Source organism: Notolepis coatsorum, assembly GCF_963971535.1.
Source record: "Notolepis coatsorum genome assembly, chromosome: 16".
NCBI lineage: Eukaryota > Metazoa > Chordata > Actinopteri > Aulopiformes > Paralepididae > Notolepis > Notolepis coatsorum.
Window position 1 is genome coordinate 72,070,437 of NC_140180.1, and position 18,958 is coordinate 72,089,394.

Genomic DNA, 18,958 nt, shown 5'->3' on the forward strand with positions numbered 1-18,958 from the left:
GGTGTGTGCTATAAAGTGTGTGTAGTGGGTGCTACAGTGTGTTTGTTTAAAGTGAGTGTGTGCGTGTGGATGTGTGTGCTATGTGTGTTTGGTGGTTGTTGTTGTGTAGTGTTCATTCATTGTTCGTTTAGCAGCCTGATGGCCTGGGGATAGAAGCTACTTCTGAGTCTTTCTGTGCTCGCCTTGAGACTCCTGTATCGCTTGCCTGACGGCAGCAGTTCAAAGAGGCAGTTGTTCGGGTGGCTCGAGTCCTTAATAATTCTCTTAGCCTTCCCCTTGCAACGCTTGTAGTAAATGTTCTGGAGGGTGGGGAGCCCCCCTCCAATTGTGCGTTCGGCTGAACGTGTCACTCTTTGTAGTCTGCTTTGGTCTTTTGCAGTGCTATTCCCAAACCAGGAGGTGATGTTGCCGGTCAAGATGCTCTCTATTGTACATGAGTAGAAGTTCTTAAGGATCTTCTGGCTGACTTGGAACTTCCTTAGGCGCCTGAGGAAGTAGAGGCGTTGTCGTGCCTTCTTCACCACACTGTTAATGTGTATGGTCCATTTCAAGTCCTCGGATATGTGGGCTCCGAGGTACTTGAAGCTGTTGACTCTCTCAACCGGTGCCCCGTCGATGCTGAGGGGGCTGTAGTCCTTGACCCCCGACCTCCTGAAGTCCACAATCATCTCCTTTGTTTTGCTGACGTTCAGGGAGAGGCTGTTTTCCTGGCACCATCCCGCCAGGACCTTGACCTCTTCCAGGTAGGCCCTCTCGTCGTTGGCAGAGATCAGGCCCACCACCACTGTGTCGTCAGCAAATTTGACGATTGTATTGCTACTCCGCTGAGCCACACAGTCGTGTGTGTACAGGGAGTAGAGGAGGGGACTCAGAACACAGCCCTGGGGGGCCCCTATGTTGAGGGTGATGGATGAGGAGGTGCAGTTGCCTGCTCTCACCACCTGGGGTCTGCCAGTCAGGAAGTCCAAGACCCACTGGCAGAGGTCATAGCCCAAGCCCAGGTCCCTGAGCTTGGCTATGAGTATGGAGGGGACTATGGTATTGAATGCCGAGCTGTAGTCGATGAATAGCATTCTCACATAGTTCCCCTGCCTCTTGTCCAGGTGTGATGCTGCTGTGTGCAGCACATGGGATATGGCGTCCTCCGTGGACCTGTTGGGGCGGTATGCAAATTGCAGGGGGTCCATGTTGATGGGGAGGGAGGAGCAGATGTAGCCCTTTACTAGCTTCTCAAAGCACTTCATGGCTATGGAGGTGAGAGCTACAGGGCGGTAGTCGTTGAGGCAAGCAGGCTTGGATTTTTTGGGTACAGGGATAATAGTGGACTTCTTCAGGCAGGTGGGGATGACAGCCTGTTCTAAGGACAGGTTAAATATGTCAGTGAATACTGGGGCCAGTTGGTCGGCACAGACTTTTAGGACGCGGCCGGGGATGCCGTCCGGACCTGCTGCCTTCCTGATATTCACTTTTTTAAAGGTCCGCCTCACCTCATGCTCTGTTACCCTGAACACTGCGCCTCCATCAGCAGCCGACCCCCCCCCCCCCATTGCCGAGGCTTGTGAGCTGGTGTTGTTATTACCAGCATCAAACCTCGCATAGAAGGTATTGAGGTCGTTTGCTAAGGAGATGTCACTGTTCAGTTTGAGGGAGGCGCCTTTGTAGTCTGTCATCGTTTTGAGCCCCTGCCACATAGCTCTAGAGTCAGCTTGTTCTTGTAGACCATGCCCATTGCAAGTTGCTGTACTCTGTCGTCTATAAGCCATCCTAGGTTGTCAAAGTGGGCAGGGGTGAGGTGGGTTCTAGGAGTCAGGTCAAGCAGTAGTCTGACCAGTTTGTTTTGAGATGTTTGTAATTTTGTTTTTAGTGCCTTTGAGGTGCTTTGGTACCACGAGGTGCAAGCATAGTCGTAGTACCCTTGAATGAGTGCTCCTGCCAGAGTCTTCAGGGTATTCTTGTTTACCAGAGAGGAGATCCGGTACAAGAATCGAGTTTGTTGGTTGACTTTTTTTATTACATTGGATGCCATTTTGTCACAGGAAAGATTAGCCTCTATAGGATGGAACCCAGGTAGGTAATTTCATCTTTCCTTGTGACAATATTGTCACCCACTGACTGAGAAGCCGTCGGTCTTGCTGTAGGTGGTGTTGCTTTTATATGCCTGTTGTTATTTACTGATGGCAACCTAACGTGCAGCAGAGAATTTAAACAATATTTGTATTTTGTACTACAGCAGAAAGGAAGATGTGAGGTTGGACGCCACCCGGAGAGCGGAGAAGAACAAAGGCAAGAGCCACAGAGGGGCACTGCGAGCAAACACGGGACAAGACTGTCACCTAGTGGCCGTGTGCGGCAACAACACTCTCCACAAAATACAATCTCGACAAAATGGATCCCATGGATCAGCCATGACAATGCAGGGCAGATGGCCCGCGACAGCAAAGCAAAATCCAGACCCGCCGGCCGCCTATTTCAATACAAGCGTTCATCACACGCTCAGACAAATGTATACGTTGTGATACATGGCTAATCGAACATTCTGGTTGGTTTATGAGAGAGATCATAGGCTTTTTGCAAGGACATGTCATGAATCTATTCAGACTAAACTCTCCCATGGATAGGCTTCACTCAGTTCACAAAGACCAGTGTTAAATCATTTTCACTACAGTGACAGAAACCTTCTTTTAGGTTCACAGCCCACGTTGTTGTCTGTGGTCAAAAAAGACTGCAGTGAGCTGCAGTACATGGGTCTACACTACAGATACACGTATGCAGACACACACACACACTACACAAGTGTGTTCACAATCACAGATGCACAATGTAAGATAGCACATCCATTGCTGGAGGCAAATGCACAAATACAAAGCTTGTAGATGTAACCCATTCAAAGGTTGTTTGCCTCATGTATTTGTGTGCATCTGCTTGTGCACGCAGACCAACACACTATTATTAATATATAAACACTGCTGAGCTCCTACACCTTACATTGAGCATAATCAAAAACTATGTTGAGATTTGGGATTATGTCTCTATAGAGAGCACATCCCTCAGTCTTGGCCACTAAACCAGTGTTATTTGAGTGCGTGTGTTGTCTGTGGTAAAAGTGGGTCACGGTGCTCACGCTTCAATTCCTACTAGTCCTTATGTGCGTGTGTGCACAGTAGGGGTGTAAAGGTACATGTATCCGTACCGAACCGAACAAGTTTCAGTGTGTACCATACCTTACCGAACGTGCTGTCGTGTACCGAACGAATACAATGGTATGTTAACCACTAACGACCGCCCACCGGGGGCTGTTTTTTTTCACAATCTAATATAATTATTATAATTTTTTTACAAGTCGATTATTAATTTCAATATAGAATACAAGTACAATTAGTTACTGCACACTACATCACCCCTGAGTGGAACATGGAAAGCCAAACTTTCCCCCACTGTACCGAAAACCTGTACCGAACCTTGACTTCAAAACCGAGGTACGTACCGTACCGTGGTTTTTGAGTACCGTTACACCCCTAGTGCACACTGCACAGCGCCAGAGATTCGGGCAGGACGGGACTCCCATGAGGCCTTGCTCTGGCACTGCCCAAGCCCTCCAATGGGCACAGGCCTCCACTGAACAGGGAGGCCATGCAATGTCATGTCATCCTCTCTGTAGGATGATGTACACTCACTCCTTGCGGTGTCCGTCCCCAAGACGAGCAGACGGAGACATCAAAGGCAGGCAGGGCCCAGTGGTTCGAGAGCTTTATCCAGCAATGTTCCTCGGGTGTGTGGTAAAGGGGCAGACCATATAAATGGGTACATTTGTGTTACAGCAGCCGACGATTGGAAAAATAAAACACGACCCATGTTCTTTTTTTAGCTGTTATAAAAGGAATTTTACAAAGATGACCGTATTATAAAGTCGGCAAAATACACACACCATACAGTGTAAAGCAAATGGAAGATATGGGGAAACCGTGTGACATACCGCTAGCAAATGTTGACAGATGTTTGGAGGGTCAATCAACTTCCATTGTGGCAAGAAAGGAACAATAACAAAGATCTTGACTAGAAGGGGGTGTTAGATTGATTCTAGACAAACACATTTATGGCTACTTTTACAGTAAGAGAATACACAGCAACACAGGGATGATCTGATTATGTCCTTAGTGAGCCTTAATTGACGTATTACAGGACAGGATTAGCTTTGGTCTATTACAGATCTAAGATCTTGCAAATACATTTTCTTAACCATGGGCATGTGATCTTAGCACAACTGTCAGCCTTCTCTAGGACTACACAGCCATTTCCACATCTAGTACCCGTCCAACCTGTACACAACTTTAGGGTTGGTAAGACTAGACATTGAAGTTATCTGGTTATGCAATACTATTAACATTGTTAATATGAAGCTTAACACAAACAATTAAATTCAAAAGACTGCCTATGGGTTGGAGTAAGGCTTACAGTATCTATGCCTTTGTAGTCATAGTGTTATGTTCAGAGGCATTAGTCTGACCTTCAGTGAAATACTTCTAACACGCCATCTTTGAGGAACTTCCATTGTGCTGCGAATTCTACAAAAGAAAGACAAGAGACGCAGAGTTCGAGGAAAATTCCCAGGACTTCTTTTTATTAAGAGAATTCCAGAACATAAGAGAGGGACCGGACACCTGCATTTTGTCAGAGGAGGTTCCAAATTTATAGTCTAAAAAAAACACAGAGTGTTTAGAAAAGCTGACAGGGACAGCGTTGATGGAGCAGGAGCTGTTTTTTTCCGTTTTTGTTCATTTTTACACGCAGGGTCGTCTAGGAGACAGGTCTAGGAGGCGCCGCTGTTCCCGGAATGTTTCATATGTTCGTCTTCCTCTTTCTTGTGGGACAACACGCTTTTTTAAAACACAATTCAATGAAAATACAGGAACATGAAGACAGAAGCAAAGGGAACTCACTGCACATTTAAGAGGTCTAAAAGAGTCACCCATTTACATGGTTGAACTGTTAATAAAACATGGATAAAGGTCGAAACCGTAAGGGGAGGGAGGAGGGGATCGGGTTGAACCTGTGGAGAGGAAGAGAGAAGGCTTTGGGAGCGGGTTGGGGGGGAAACACAGGAATACACAACTCACGACATAGCCAATCCGGCAGGGACACACTTTCTACACCAAACAATCATGAAATGCCATTTAAAAAAGATTTTAGTGTGTTCATCTTGCTTGCAGACACTTGATATGACCACTGCAAATCTGCAAGGCGCTCCATATTCAGCTTTGCTTTTTGTGCTAAAAATCTGTACGGATACTTATAAAATCATTGATAAAAATATTCCTCTGTTAACAATACGCCTTGGAGGGAAACCATGTGAGAGACTTTAGAGGGGGGGGGGGGGGGGGGGTCGGGGTGGGGGGCTGGCTGGCTGGGGGTTTGGGTGGAGGGGCGAGGACTGAGGAAGAGGTGGGCAGTGTTGCTACTCTGGTTTGGCCTCCTCCTTGGCCTCCTCTGGAGCTGCCTCATCCTGCGGGACAGAGAGAGGAAGAAGAGGACAGGCCGAGGTCACCAAACAAGACACACAAACTGACCACATTTACAAATAACGTCTCGTTTTACCGCTCAATCGCACAATTCTACTTCCGGCGAGTGTAAACGGGCATGTTCCCTACGTGTTGAAAGTGGGACCCGTCTCGTGTGACGTTACCTCGTTGGTCTTGGCGTCTCCATTCTCAGAGTGGTTTTCCTCACTGGCCTCCGCCTCTGCATTCTCCTTTGCCTTCTTGGTCTTCTTGTCCTCCTTCTTGTCGTTCACGACCTTCTCTTTCTGCAAGGGTCACAGGGAGGGAGAGGACGGTTAAAACGCTAAAAGTACCAACGCTACCTGTTGTGTTTTTGTTAGCAGTGGAGGGCGAGGGTTTATAGGACTCTTTCTGTGTTCTGTTCGTCTCTTACCTTTGCTGCCTTCTTCACCTTTGGTTCCGCCGAGGATGGGGTTGGTTTCTGTGAAGACAAGAGGAATATGAACAAGAGCCTCAACTGCGCTTTTAATGTCATTTTGCAACTTTTTTTTTCTTTTTTAACTTAACAAATTCTCAACATGGACAGATAAAGTGAAACTGTTTTATAAAAGGGTGACGATTGGATACCAACTGCAGTATAAAGTTTCGGGGGGACATTTCAGGACTTGGCTATAAATAAATCGCAATCTCTTTATTATCTCACTTAATTGGTAAGGTATTGACATCGGTAGTAGATAGATTGGCTTATTTTCACGACTATTTAGAGCAGCTACGATCTGATTTGTACACGATATATTATGCAACAGTGAGGTTATTTTGTCCTATTTATGACAGGCCGGAACTCTACTAGTTTTAAAATGAAATATGCAAACTCTCAAGTACGGTAGGTAAAAGTGACATGTCTTACAGGGGTCTTAATTGGAATTAATTAATACTATGTGGAAAGTGTTTTATTTTTGTATTCATGTTTTAAACTAATTATGTATTTGCTCAGGGGTTGTTTATCGTCACTTAACAATCAACTTATTAGATACATGCATTTTTAACTTCTTTGAAGGTTTATTACCATCTACTGCATGTTTATTAACGGAATGTGTGCATGTAAACATGTAGCAGTCAGTATGCGTGTTTGTAGATGTGCCTTACCGCTGATAACCGGGCGGATCTCCTCTGGGGCTGAAAGAGAAGGAACTTCTTTAATACAGGGCTTCTATTTAAGACGGGACATCAACCCTCACACTTCGCATTAGAAGCACTATAAAAGCAGTATATTGTTAAAAAAAACACTAAATATTTCATTTATATTCATTCAAATGTGATTATATCAGGTCTTAAAGTGCTGTGTGACATCAATCCGCTCACCTCCTCCTTGACATCCCCATCATTGTTTACCTGGTGATGAAATACAGAAAAACAGAAGTTTTAGTCAAAGGAAAGGATAACCAGTCACATTTGCAGTATTATTGGTCTTTGTAGTAACAACAAATGGTCTCTAAATGCTCCAGTCACATATTCTGAACACTTACGAGACAGTTGAGAAAACTTTCTCATATCAAGTGAAAATTCTATTTTATTTTCAAACCACATAGTTTTAAAGGACTATGCCCCATTAAATGTTGCAATATTGAGTTATTTCAGAAAGGGGCTATTAGATCACAACAGTGTAGTGTCATTATCCCACATTTTGGGGGTCTAGACTCTGCTCCTTTCTTGTACTCCTCCTTCCCTTTCTCTCATTGAATTCATGGAGCTCAGATTTGAAAGCTGGCGCGGGAGGTTATTCAGAAGGGGGAGGGACGGGCCAAAGACCCAGTGGCGCCATCAGGCGGTAGAGAGACGCCACCGCAGCCATTTGGGACAACGAACAAAGACGGATTCTTTTTATTTTATCGAATTGTGACGGTGAATGTCAATTTTTGCGGTCAAAATGTAAAGTAGGGGCACTGATGCTATTTCTAGTGGCACTTTCGGGCGGTTTTAGGGACAATTGGCGATAACCGAACCGTTTGTTCTCGGTAGGGTCGGTGAGGAAGGTATAGACGAGAGCTGCAGTGCAAAGCATGGCTGCTGGTTGTGCTTTAACTGCATGGAGACCGAGAGAGACTTCTGACTCCCCCAAAGGACAGCCGCTGCTAAGGGGAAAACAGGATTTATAGCGTGTACACGAGCAGGAAAATATCCATTCTAACACAACAAAAATTTAGATTATATATAGAAAATAGGCAAAATTTTACAGCAACGTAGATACCTTAAAAATTAGGTTATAATTAAGTAATGTCTAAGGGGTATGTCTTCATATTCATTTGCATGGTATTAATAGCGTATATTACAACCGAACTATTTTGATTATTTTTCGGAATACATACCTTTCTCTTGGGCATGGTGATATCTTGGGAGATTCGCTTACAAATACAACTAAAAACTGTTTTTCTTCCGTGGGTTCAGTGCATGTGAAGACGAGTGTCTCCGTTATCCTCGGCAGTGTAGTAAACACACAGGAACAGAGAGGCGAGTGGTTGAATGGGGGGAGGGGTGCGGCTAAACACATGATTGATGTGGGCCCGGACCAATCACACGGCGCCATTCGAAGCTGCAGAACACTTGGAATTTTTCGGAGCCGGTGATGTTCTTGTGGGTATATATATATAAATATATATATATATAAAAGTATATATATATGCGCGAATGGCTTCTGTTCTTTCAGAGATGGATGAGAGGAGGACGCCTGAAAAAGAACGAAAGGATCACAATAACGTTGATCCATGTGTATTTAATTATTCTCAAAAAGGGCCGCATGTTTTTTTCACGTGTGTGTGCTCCTTTGCATAAAGCCACAAGTCAAGACGACACTGTTCGTTTAATTCACGCATCCTCGGCCGCATTTGGTTCGTTTTGAATGACGACCATTATTTGCGGCAGCAACCAGGGGAAATGCACGATAATGTCACTTCGTGCTTGAGTCCAATATGGCGCCCATTCCTCTCCCGACACATTTTTTTGTTTGTCAGCCGGGCTTTCCTAAATTCATTTGAAGAAAAGCATTTGCGTCACCCTCGCCAGACGCCTCTAGATGGCGACAAAGCCCAGAGGATAATCCGCGTCTAGTGGCAGCAGGGCTCTGGACACAAAGCACACAGCTACTGGAAATCACAGCAGTACCATTTCTTTGTTGACTAGTTGTCACCCCCTGCAAAATCGACCGTATATGATGTGATATTGCTAAAAGAGGTGCAACAGTTATATATGTTACAGGGCGATTTATTTGGGGCACAGCTAGGGGCATTGTAGCCTATTAATGCAAACAAAATAATGTCGGCAGTGTAGTCCACATAACAAGTCTGTTCAACGACCACTAGGCTGTATTACTGCCAATCAAATCGTTCTGTTGGGCAGAGAGAAAAGAGAAAATCATTGTTTGCTCGCCTGTTTGTTTGTTGTTCTAAATAGTTATAAGGTTTTATATAAATATATATATATTTTTTACTACATGTTTTAATTACCATGTTGTTGTAAATATATATATGCTGCTTTGGTAATATACGATGCATCTTACCATGCCAATGAGAGAGAGAGAGAGAGAGAGAGAGAGAGAGAGAGAGAGAGAGAGAGAGAGAGAGAGAGAGAGAGAGAGAGAGAGAGAGAGAGAGAGCAGAAGAGAAGGGGCGGGGTTGGAGTAGAGAGAGAGAGGAGGAGGAATGTGATGTTCATCCACTGTTCGGAATAGGAGCGTGTGCGCAGACAGTCTGCGCTGCATATAGGCTACAACAAACCGGGGGTTTAGTCAAGAAGTTTTTTCGCGTGTTGAAGTGAAGTGTGCTTCAAAGGAGGAGCAGGACAACTGCAGTTTACAAGATACCATCATCGTCAACATCACGGATTTTAACCATGGTGATCAAAGTGTACATAGCAACCTCTTCAGGCTCCACTTCGGTAAGGGGGAACAAATATAAGATACATTTAATTGTGCATATAGCAAGTTAGTGTGTCCTTATCACATTATGTATTTTAAGTGTGTAGCCTACATCATTAGACGTGTGTTACTTTGCAAACAATGGTAGATAAAGACTGTAAGACCGTAGGCCGATTGGCACCATCCACAGATGGGCATCACTCATCTACTGTCTGGAGTGGAGCAGTCCGACTCAGAGCTTAGTGTTGTGCCTTCTACAAGACGTAGGGCACAGGTGGCCGTGGTCTCTCTCTCTCTCTCTCTCTCTCTCTCTCTCTCTCTCTCTCTCTCCTCTCTCTCTCTCTCTCTCTCTCTCTCTCTCTCTCTCTCTCTCTCTCTCTCTCTCTCTCTCTTTCACATCTGAGCACAGAGAGAGAAAGAGGAACTCTTGCAGAGTTTGATTGATTGAAAAGTTTATTAACAGATTGCAGAATGGGTACAGTACAGTACAGCTCAATACATACAATTGTTAAGGGGATGCAGACCAGAGAAAGACTTTCGTCTTGTTTACATCAGGGTCCCCCATTTTCAATTCATCATAACATGACATACATGACATACAGATAGACAGTACAAGAGGAAGTCAAGTTGTACAGTTCTGTCTTTTACTCAGAAACTCTAAATATGGGAGTATTGTGTGCTGTGTGTCGCTCGGCTGTGGTTTGTCATCACCAGTGTTTCCTTCTGGTGTGTCAGTGTTAGTGCCTCTTTCACCCCAAAAGCAGCCCTGTACAGTTGTACAGTGCCCCTGTACTGTACCCATTCTGCAATCTGTTAATAAAGTTTTCAATCAATCAATTAATCAATCAATCTGTAACAAGCAGGGGAAGAAGGACCACGGCCAAATGCCACATTTCCTTCAGCTCTTGTGAGTTGCCCGCCTGCTCTCATCACAGCAGAGGGACTGGGTGGTTGAGACTGTTTGTTAGTGTTGGGGAGAGAGAGAGTAAACTGTTGACACAGAGCGGGTTGCAGGAGAAAGCCAGATGTATATTATTCTGTTGTGTTGTCTCTGTCCACTCCACCGGGAAGACCTTGGGCTGCATGCTGGCTGGTTCCACCCAGAGCAGTAGAGAGGAATGATGGTGATGCAATTCTCTAGGGCCCTGAGAAATGCAGCTGCAATGGGGCAAACCTGAAGCCTGTTTTAGACCTGTAAGGTCTGGTTCAGTGCCAGCCTAGGTTTGGCTTAAGAGGAAGTGTCACTTAGGTAGGGAAGCACCAATACTGATGCTGGTATTAGATTTCTGATATTGGTGTTGCAGAATTTCCCCAATACTAAATAGTAAAATGTACTAATAAGTACATGATGAATTGAAAATGGGGGACCCTGATGTAAACAAGACGAAAGTCTTTCTCTGGTCTGCATCCCCTTAACAATTGTATGTATTGAGCTGTACTGTACTGTACCCATTCTGCAATCTGTTAATAAACTTTTCAATCAATCAATCAATCAATCAATCAATCAATCAATCAAATTTTTTACTAGCACCTGTCTAGTACTACGACACAGAAATGTTCTCTCACTAAACCCACACATTTGAAGTGTGTGCAGTGGACACAATGATATAGAAATGGCAGTCAGGCCATGTCCCAGGCTAGTGGCTAAAGTCCATCGTGCATCATAATGAATTAAAACTTACTAGTGAATGCCACTCAGATTTTTGGCAATAGTTTAGAGTCAATGAGCCTAAGTCGGGGGAAGAGGACAATAGCTACGGCCTGAGACTGGGGCCCAGATCACAAACGAGGGCACTTTGTGTTCAGTCGGGCAGTGACAGCCTTAATTGTTCTTGCAACACTGACATTTGCAGAGGCTGAACAGCAGCCAAGAGCAGGAGTTTTCTGTACAGTGTGCTTAGTGCTCAGGGCAGATCAGCAGCACCGGAGCCCTCTGGGCAGTGTATTACCACTCATTGATTTGTCTTTAGCAGTGAGGGAGCGTATCCATCTGGGAGGTGGGAGCACATCCGTCTGGGAGTGCATCCGCCTGGGAGCACAAACTGTCTGCCACCGTGCAGCACCAGACACGCGTGCATGCGCATGGCCGCACACAAGATGCACATGTACAAAATGCAACACACATCCACATGCATACAAACAGAAATGCATGCACAAAAATAAACTGCAGGTTGCACAGAACATGCTAAATGCCCCTCTCAGGACACATATAGGATTGATAGAAAGAAAAGAAGTAGGACTATTACCAGTAGATAAAAGAGTAAAACGAACTTAAGCTAAACCACATGTATAACATAGTTAACGACAGGCCCCTGAATATTTGAAAGGTCATGTGGTTATGGTAAGAGAGCTTCACAATCATAATACCAGAGCTAGAATTACGTCTTTCAATGTTTCTAAAGATAAGAGTACGGCAGCAAGAACCTCCTTTTTTTTTTTTTTACACAGGTGTAGTACTCTGGAATGAACTACCTCTGCCTACCAAGCAAAGTCAAACCAAAAGCATTTTAAAACAAAGGTAAAGGCTAAATTATGGGAAGAGCAAATGGCTCAGCATCCATTTAGGGCAGAAAATCAGATTCCAGGGCTAGAGTAGACACGGGGTACTGACACTCTAGTTCTTCCTAGTAGGCTATAGGTGCTATGTTTTTATGTCTTCCATCGAGGACCACCTTGGAAATAAGTATTTTAATTCATGCTTTTAGGTGATATCCTCAGGAGTACAAATTGGTCATGGTCATTTGTTTTTATGATGTTTGTAATTTCCAAATAAAAATTAATCAATCAATCAATCAATCACAAATACACATACATACATCAGTGTTTCCCCTAGGATTTCTTTCAGGGGGGTGGTAGGCCCCTCGAAACTACTAGTATTGTCGCGGGGCGTGCGTGTCACGGATATGTGGTGTCAACAGTGTCGTCATAGACGCACGCGCGTAGTAAGGCGGTTGTTAGTATCAGTGCATTTCTCTACACTGAGCTGAAATGAAACGATTGCACATAAATTAGGTAAATATTTATTTACAACACATACATTTACTTATTTACAATTATAATAGTGACAACACACATTAACTATTTACAATACAGGGAGGCACATACAACACTCATAACTATTTACAATCAGTGTCAGAGCGAGTGCACTCAAGTTGTTAGGAAATTCTGAGGGCTCAGAGGGCACACTGGACGCTCTGACCGAAGAGTCAGTTTATCAGAGCAGGAAAAGTGTTCACATTCCACTAACAACCTTCCTATGCTGTTAACTCAATCACAACACTCTTGAGAGAGAGATGTTCTGTTTCAGTCCCTGGGCTCAGTTGAGGAACTGATCGCAGATCAGAGAGAGAGTTGAAACTAATGGAATGTAACAGGCTGAACACTTCATCCGCCAGAATAGTCAGCAGATTTCAGCTGTCAGCTGTACCGGAGAAACAAAAAGCCTCTACTAGCTCTCTGGCAAACACACTTTATAGAAGCTCTTTCACTACGGCCGCACCGAGATGAATGTTTTGACCGACACCGATATTAACGTTTCTATTATGGTCGATAGCCGTTATTGATGATCAATCTGTGCTGCATTATTATCACATGCAAGTAATGTTACTCAAACAGACTGCATGGCCAAAAAAAGGAGAAGAAAAAAAACACACACAATAGCTAGACAGAAATAATCATCAGTTGTTCACATCGGCCCAGTTTTGCTCATCGGAACGATATATTACAAAATCACCATCAACGGCCCATACCGATATGGTCACAGATATATCGTGCATCCCTAATTTTTTGTAACTTTCATTTCTTACTGGTGCTATGGTATATGGTGCTGCTGCTGCTAAACAAAAAAGGTTCAAATTATAGCACCAAAAACGGTTCCCTCACCTTCCAAGATACCCTTATCAGAAATTCCAGCGTTATGGATGTTACATTCAGAGAGAACATTGGAAACTTAACTTAACATTGACAAGGCATCGATTTGAATTGGAAGTATAATTTACACATTTTAGTTACACTTATTGAGATAAAGATGAGCCTGCAGTAAGAAATGTTTTGACCTTTTGGATTTTGAGATAGGTGACAAAATACACAGCGTTATGGATGTTACGGAAATTGACAAGCTTTTCGGACTCACTGAACACATGATGAAAACTCTGTGAATATCTTTTTCAAATAATAACATGTTTACTATCACTTTGTAGGGAAGGGTTTGAGGTACCCAACAAGCACATTCAGGAAAACCTGGCATTTCCTCTCAAGGAATGAATCACAAAAAAGTGCCGTTATTGATGTTACATTTTTGCGTTATGGATGTTACATGTCTGAAATAGACTAAAAACACTATCAAAAATAGGGCTTTACCCACATGTGTTTGACTTCGGTGGACCATTTTGAGGGTCAAACCAGTCTGGATTAATGTTGTAGTCTGAAAAAATGTTCTAGAATGTTCTAGAAACACATGTTCTAGAATGTTCGATTATGACATTCTAGAATTCTGAAAAGATTTCTGAAAAAATGCCAGGAAATGCTATATATTCAACAATTCTCTCAGAATTCTATAACGTCATAATCGAACAATTATATAGAACACAAATGTTCTAGAATGTTCGATTATGACATCATACTGTGACATCACAAATGTTCTAGAATGTTTGCTTACACATCATACTGTGACATCACAAATGTTCTAGAATGTTCTATTATGACATCATACTGTGACATCACAAAAATCACAACATTTTTTTTTGTCTTAAATAGTTTCAAAATATCAGTCACTTCTGAAAATAAATTACAAAAAGTTTTTGGAAAATAGCTCTTTATTTGATTAACATAAAAAAGTGTTTTCTATTTCTATTTCTGAAAAAATTCCAGGAAATGCTATATATTCAACAATTCTCTCAGCATTTCCTGGCATTTTTTCAGAAATCTTTTCAGATTTCTATAACGTCATAATCGAACAATTATATAGAACACAAATGTTCTAGAATGTTCGATTATGACATCATACTGTGACATCACAAATGTTCTAGAATGTTTGCTTACACATCATACTGTGACATCACAAATGTTCTAGAATGTTCTATTATGACATCATACTGTGACATCACAAAAATCACAAATTTTTTTTTGTCTTAAATAGTTTCAAAATATCAGTCACTTCTGAAAATAAATTACAAAAAGTTTTTGGAAAATAGCTCTTTATTTGATTAACATAAAAAAGTGTTTTCTATACAGAGAACAGCAATATTAATATCGGTTAAATCAGAAAATGCGTTTTTGAGCAATTCCATGAAAATGTCAACCTCACCATGAAAAAGAAAGTTATAAATTCACTCTGCCTGGACTGGTTCAGAATTCTATAATGTCATAATCGAACAATTATATAGAACACAAATGTTCTAGAATGTTCGATTATGACATCATACTGTGACATCACAAATGTTCTAGAATGTTTGCTTACACATCATACTGTGACATCACAAATGTTCTAGAATGTTCTATTATGACATCATACTGTGACATCACAAAAATCACAACATTTTTTTTTTGTCTTAAATAGTTTCAAAATATCAGTCACTTCTGAAAATAAATTACAAAAAGTTTTTGGAAAATAGCTCTTTATTTGATTAACATAAAAAAGTGTTTTCTATACAGAGAACAGCAATATTAATATCGGTTAAATCAGAAAATGAGTTTTGGAGCAATTCCATGAAAATGTCAACCTCACCATGAAAAAGAAAGTTATAAATTCACTCTGCCTGGACTGGTTCAGAGAAATGGTATCTCCCTCTGTTATCCATGTGAGGATTGAGGTGTTCACGAATCTGATCAAAACTGACCCAGGACTTGTCCTCTTTGGTTGGAAGTGCAGCGGTAAGCCTCCATAAGGGACATGGACATGTGGCGTTTCTGAACCCTCTGCTTGACTCCTTCTTATGGTCACTGCATCCTTCATTCCTGGGGCCTGTCTTGAAATGTCGTCCCTGGAATAATACTCATTTACTTTCTGTTTGGTTTTATTTGGGGTTTCTGTGTTTTTTGGGGTGGGTTTCTTGTCACGATACTCGGCAAAACAATAACAAATACACATGTAGGCTGAGCAGACGCGAGGGGGAGATGGCCGACAGCAGCTGATTAGCAGTAGGCTAACGTGGACACTGCTCTGCCTAGACCAACAATGTGTGAAAAAGTTGTGTCTGGAAATATGTTGGATTTTAATCAAACAAAGAGTCATAATATACTTCTGATTTAAATCAAACAAAGGGGTCATAATCGGACTTAACAACACACATTTTTGATAGTGTTTTTTGTCTATTTCAGACGTGTAACATCCATAACGCAAACATTTAACATCCATAACGGCACTTTTTTGTGATTCATTCCTTGAGAGGAAATGCCAGGTTTTCCTGAATGTGCCTTTTGGGTACCTCAAACCCTTCCCTACAAAGTGATAGTAAACATGTTATTCTTTGAAAAAGATATTCACAGAGTTTTCATCATGTGTTCAGTGAGTCCGAAAAGCTTGTCAATTTCCGTAACATCCATAACGCTGTGTATTTTGTCACCTATCAAAATCCAAAAGGTCAAAACATTTCTTATTGCAGGCTCATCTTTATCTCAATAAGTGTAACTAAAATGTGTAAATTATACATAATCGGACTTAACAACACACATTCGCAATATAACATCCATAACGGTAACATCCATAACACTTGTAAAGAATACAAAAAAATAAGACCAGAATGACTAATTGTTGCTATGTCATCTTTATAAAAGTTAGCTTTGCTTAGGAAGTTTGGTTGACATTGCATTCCAGATGCATGTTTTATGACAACTTTTCCTGGAAAACGTTGGATGTTACATTCACTGTCCCATAAAGGGGCATTATAACAGCATGCTTCACCTGCCAATGGAAAGACACAAAGTACATAATTGATTCACATATTGATACAACAGCCCTTCATGACCAAAGGTGAGGTTAGAAGAATATCTGTTGATTTCTTTTGCCATTCTGGCCATTCAGAAAGTCATACAATTAGGTTAATCGAAAAATAAATTTTTACATCATTGTGTCTCCTCCTGTAGTGTGAAAAAACATGCATTCTCATAAATATTACGATCAAATCTATTTTGTACTTCAAAATATAGACCTTGATGATACATTTGAAATTGGTTTGGTTATGATCATGTTATTTAAATTTTTTCATGGTGAGGTTGACATTTGCATGGAATTGCCCTTATATAGAAAGGGTGGAGTATTGTGGGGCCTCTGGTGATTCCCTCCCCTACTAAGAACTGATATCATCCCAAGTCCAGCCCAGTAATGTGAGGGCCTGTGTCACCTGAATAAACAGCTTAAAGGGAAAATTCACCTTAAAGTAGAATGCACAAAGCCATATGTTATCTCTTTAATACTCCACAGCTCAGTTTCCATTTGTGAACATGAACAAATTAACTCCAGAGAGACTCTAGTGATGATGTCATCAAGAGACAGATCCGGGAGCTGCTGCATAGACTGTGAACAGTGGAACAAGTCTTAGGACACACTTGACAGTAGCCATGGGGATATGGAATACTGGGATATGGTTACAATCTCTGATTCAGAGCTGTACATCCTACATGTACCTTAACTCATTTGGATGTAATGACTCAAACAAAATGTTTATGAACCCACAAAGTCGTTTTTTCATTGTCAATGGACCAACTCCAAAAAGTGTCACTTGACGACATCACAAATTCAAGTTTTGTTTCCAGATTATGTTTATAGATAGTGACCAAAATCACACCAAGCACTAGTAGATTGGACCTCATGCAGCAACATTCTCGTAAGTATCCTTGTAAATAACCTCGTATGAAGTTTGTAAGAGAAAACCTACGATAGTCCCCCCCCCCCCCCCCCCCCCCCCCCCCCCCGGAGTCATCAATGCGCAGAGAGGTGCTTTTAAGTTGCCAAAAGGATCGCAGCTCCGAACTCCTTGAATGAAGTACGTCACTCATTCTTAAACTGGAAGCGCGTTCTCGTACACCTGCATTTGCATATAGACACGCCCCGCCAGCTCCTTATTAGGCGAAGGACAGTGTGCAAAACGGAAGCGAGAGGCTGAACATTGCATCTGTGCTTTTCTGACCCCCGTACCCCGTAGCGCGGAAGCTATTTGCGACTGATCAAAATTAGATTAGATTCTAAATCTATTGTCAGCTCAGCATACAGCACAAGTACAATACAAAGAAAATAAGTTTGCATCTGACCAGAGTACAAATTTTACAGTAAAGTGCAATAATAACATACAATGCACACAGGTGATTAAACTGGGTATAAAATATAGAAATACTACTGAGTAATAGTGCTCATCAGATGCATGTACAGAGTTGTAGTATTAATATGTACAGTGATACAGGTGTAAAGACCTGTATACTGTAGAATATGACATCTCAGCCAGACCATCCACCAGCGGTGCCCCATCAGCCCAACTGTCCACCAGCCCTGCCCCCGTCCACCAGCGGTGCCCCCCTCAGCCTGACTGTCCACCAGCGGTGCCACCCAGTGCCCGGCTTTATTAATCCTACATCCGTGTTGTCGGACTTGGAAGTCCAGGCAAGATGAGCAGTGGAATGTTTTATTTATTTCCGGACATCACAATGCCTCATTGAGGCATGACTGTAAATGTAAAACGTAATTTTTAATAGGGTTGCACCGATCAGACTTTTTCAGTCCCGATACCGATACCTGGGTTTGGGTATTGGCCAATACCGATGCCCGGTGTTTTTGATTTGTTGTAAACAAAGACAGAAAATAAACTTCATTCATTCAATTAATAAACTGTATGCCTCACTGTCACTGTGTGGAAGAGACTGGGATCATTCTTTTGTGCAAGGCAACATCGGGCATGACTTAAAACATTACTTTCCTAACTTGTGAAACTAAATGTAACAAATTAACACATATAAATGTACTGAATGGTTATTTCTTATTTTATTTCTTATAAAAAAAGAAGAAATCCGATATTTATTTTCTTTTTTTACCGATACCCGACTGTATGACATAATGTTGCGTTCTTTTTTCAAATGTATCCAAGAGTAAATACCCTAACCATGTCACAACAGCAGTCATTGTGTATATTTTCAACAAAAAGTTTGTTTACCAATAGGTTAAAGTGTTATTAGTGAGATTTTAGTTTATGGAATGTCTTTATAATTTAGCGAATATCCGCCATTTTGAATTAGCGTCACTAAAAGTTATGTAGTCGTATGAGGAGAGGGCATCCAGAGCTCTCAATGAGCGTTGAAATTTCGAAAAACTAATTACTTCCTGATTATTATTTTTTATTTCTCTTATTTCTCTGGATTAGCTACTACAAAACTGAACGTTATTGGCATAGATTGGAGTGCAGTTAGTGTGTCTACCTTCTGTGAACATTTAGCAACAATCCCTGTTGCAATCCGATCCAAAATGGCGGAGCCATATCCATTATAAGAATGGAACTGTACATACAGTAGATTTCATTCTCTGTTCTTCCTGCACGCCTGGTATTATTACTAAATCAAAATTGAACTC

The 18,958-nt window shown here is 41.9% G+C and overlaps 2 protein-coding genes across 2 annotated transcripts in view; one reads left to right on the forward strand and one right to left on the reverse strand.

The window, feature by feature from the left end:
- Positions 1-4,585: 4,585 nt before the first annotated feature.
- On the reverse strand, positions 4,586-7,992 carry hmgn6 (high mobility group nucleosome binding domain 6). Its single transcript, XM_084331603.1, has 6 exons — positions 7,862-7,992; positions 6,858-6,887; positions 6,642-6,671; positions 5,929-5,976; positions 5,681-5,800; positions 4,586-5,500 (listed from the first exon to the last, which is right to left on the reverse strand). The coding sequence occupies exons 1-6, from the start codon at positions 7,874-7,876 to the stop codon at positions 5,453-5,455; spliced, it is 291 nt and encodes a 96-aa protein (XP_084187729.1). The 5' UTR covers positions 7,877-7,992; the 3' UTR covers positions 4,586-5,452.
- A 1,224-nt stretch (positions 7,993-9,216) lies between these two features.
- The window catches only part of sh3bgrl (SH3 domain binding glutamate-rich protein like), a 54,594-nt gene continuing 44,852 nt past the window's right edge, over positions 9,217-18,958 (forward strand). Inside the window, exon 1 of the mRNA XM_084331310.1 lies at positions 9,217-9,425. Within this exon, the coding sequence (XP_084187436.1) occupies positions 9,381-9,425 (45 nt within the window). The 5' untranslated portion in view covers positions 9,217-9,380. The remainder of the gene's footprint in view (positions 9,426-18,958) is intronic.

Excerpts from the sequence above, each read along its gene's own strand:
- hmgn6 (XM_084331603.1), bottom strand. Across the intron at positions 6,672-6,857 it reads ATGGGGATGTCAAGGAGGAG|CCCCAGAGGAGATCCGCCCG; the intron begins GTGAGCGGATTG and ends CTTCTCTTTCAG. Across the intron at positions 5,977-6,641 it reads GATCCGCCCGGTTATCAGCG|AAACCAACCCCATCCTCGGC; the intron begins GTAAGGCACATC and ends TTGTCTTCACAG.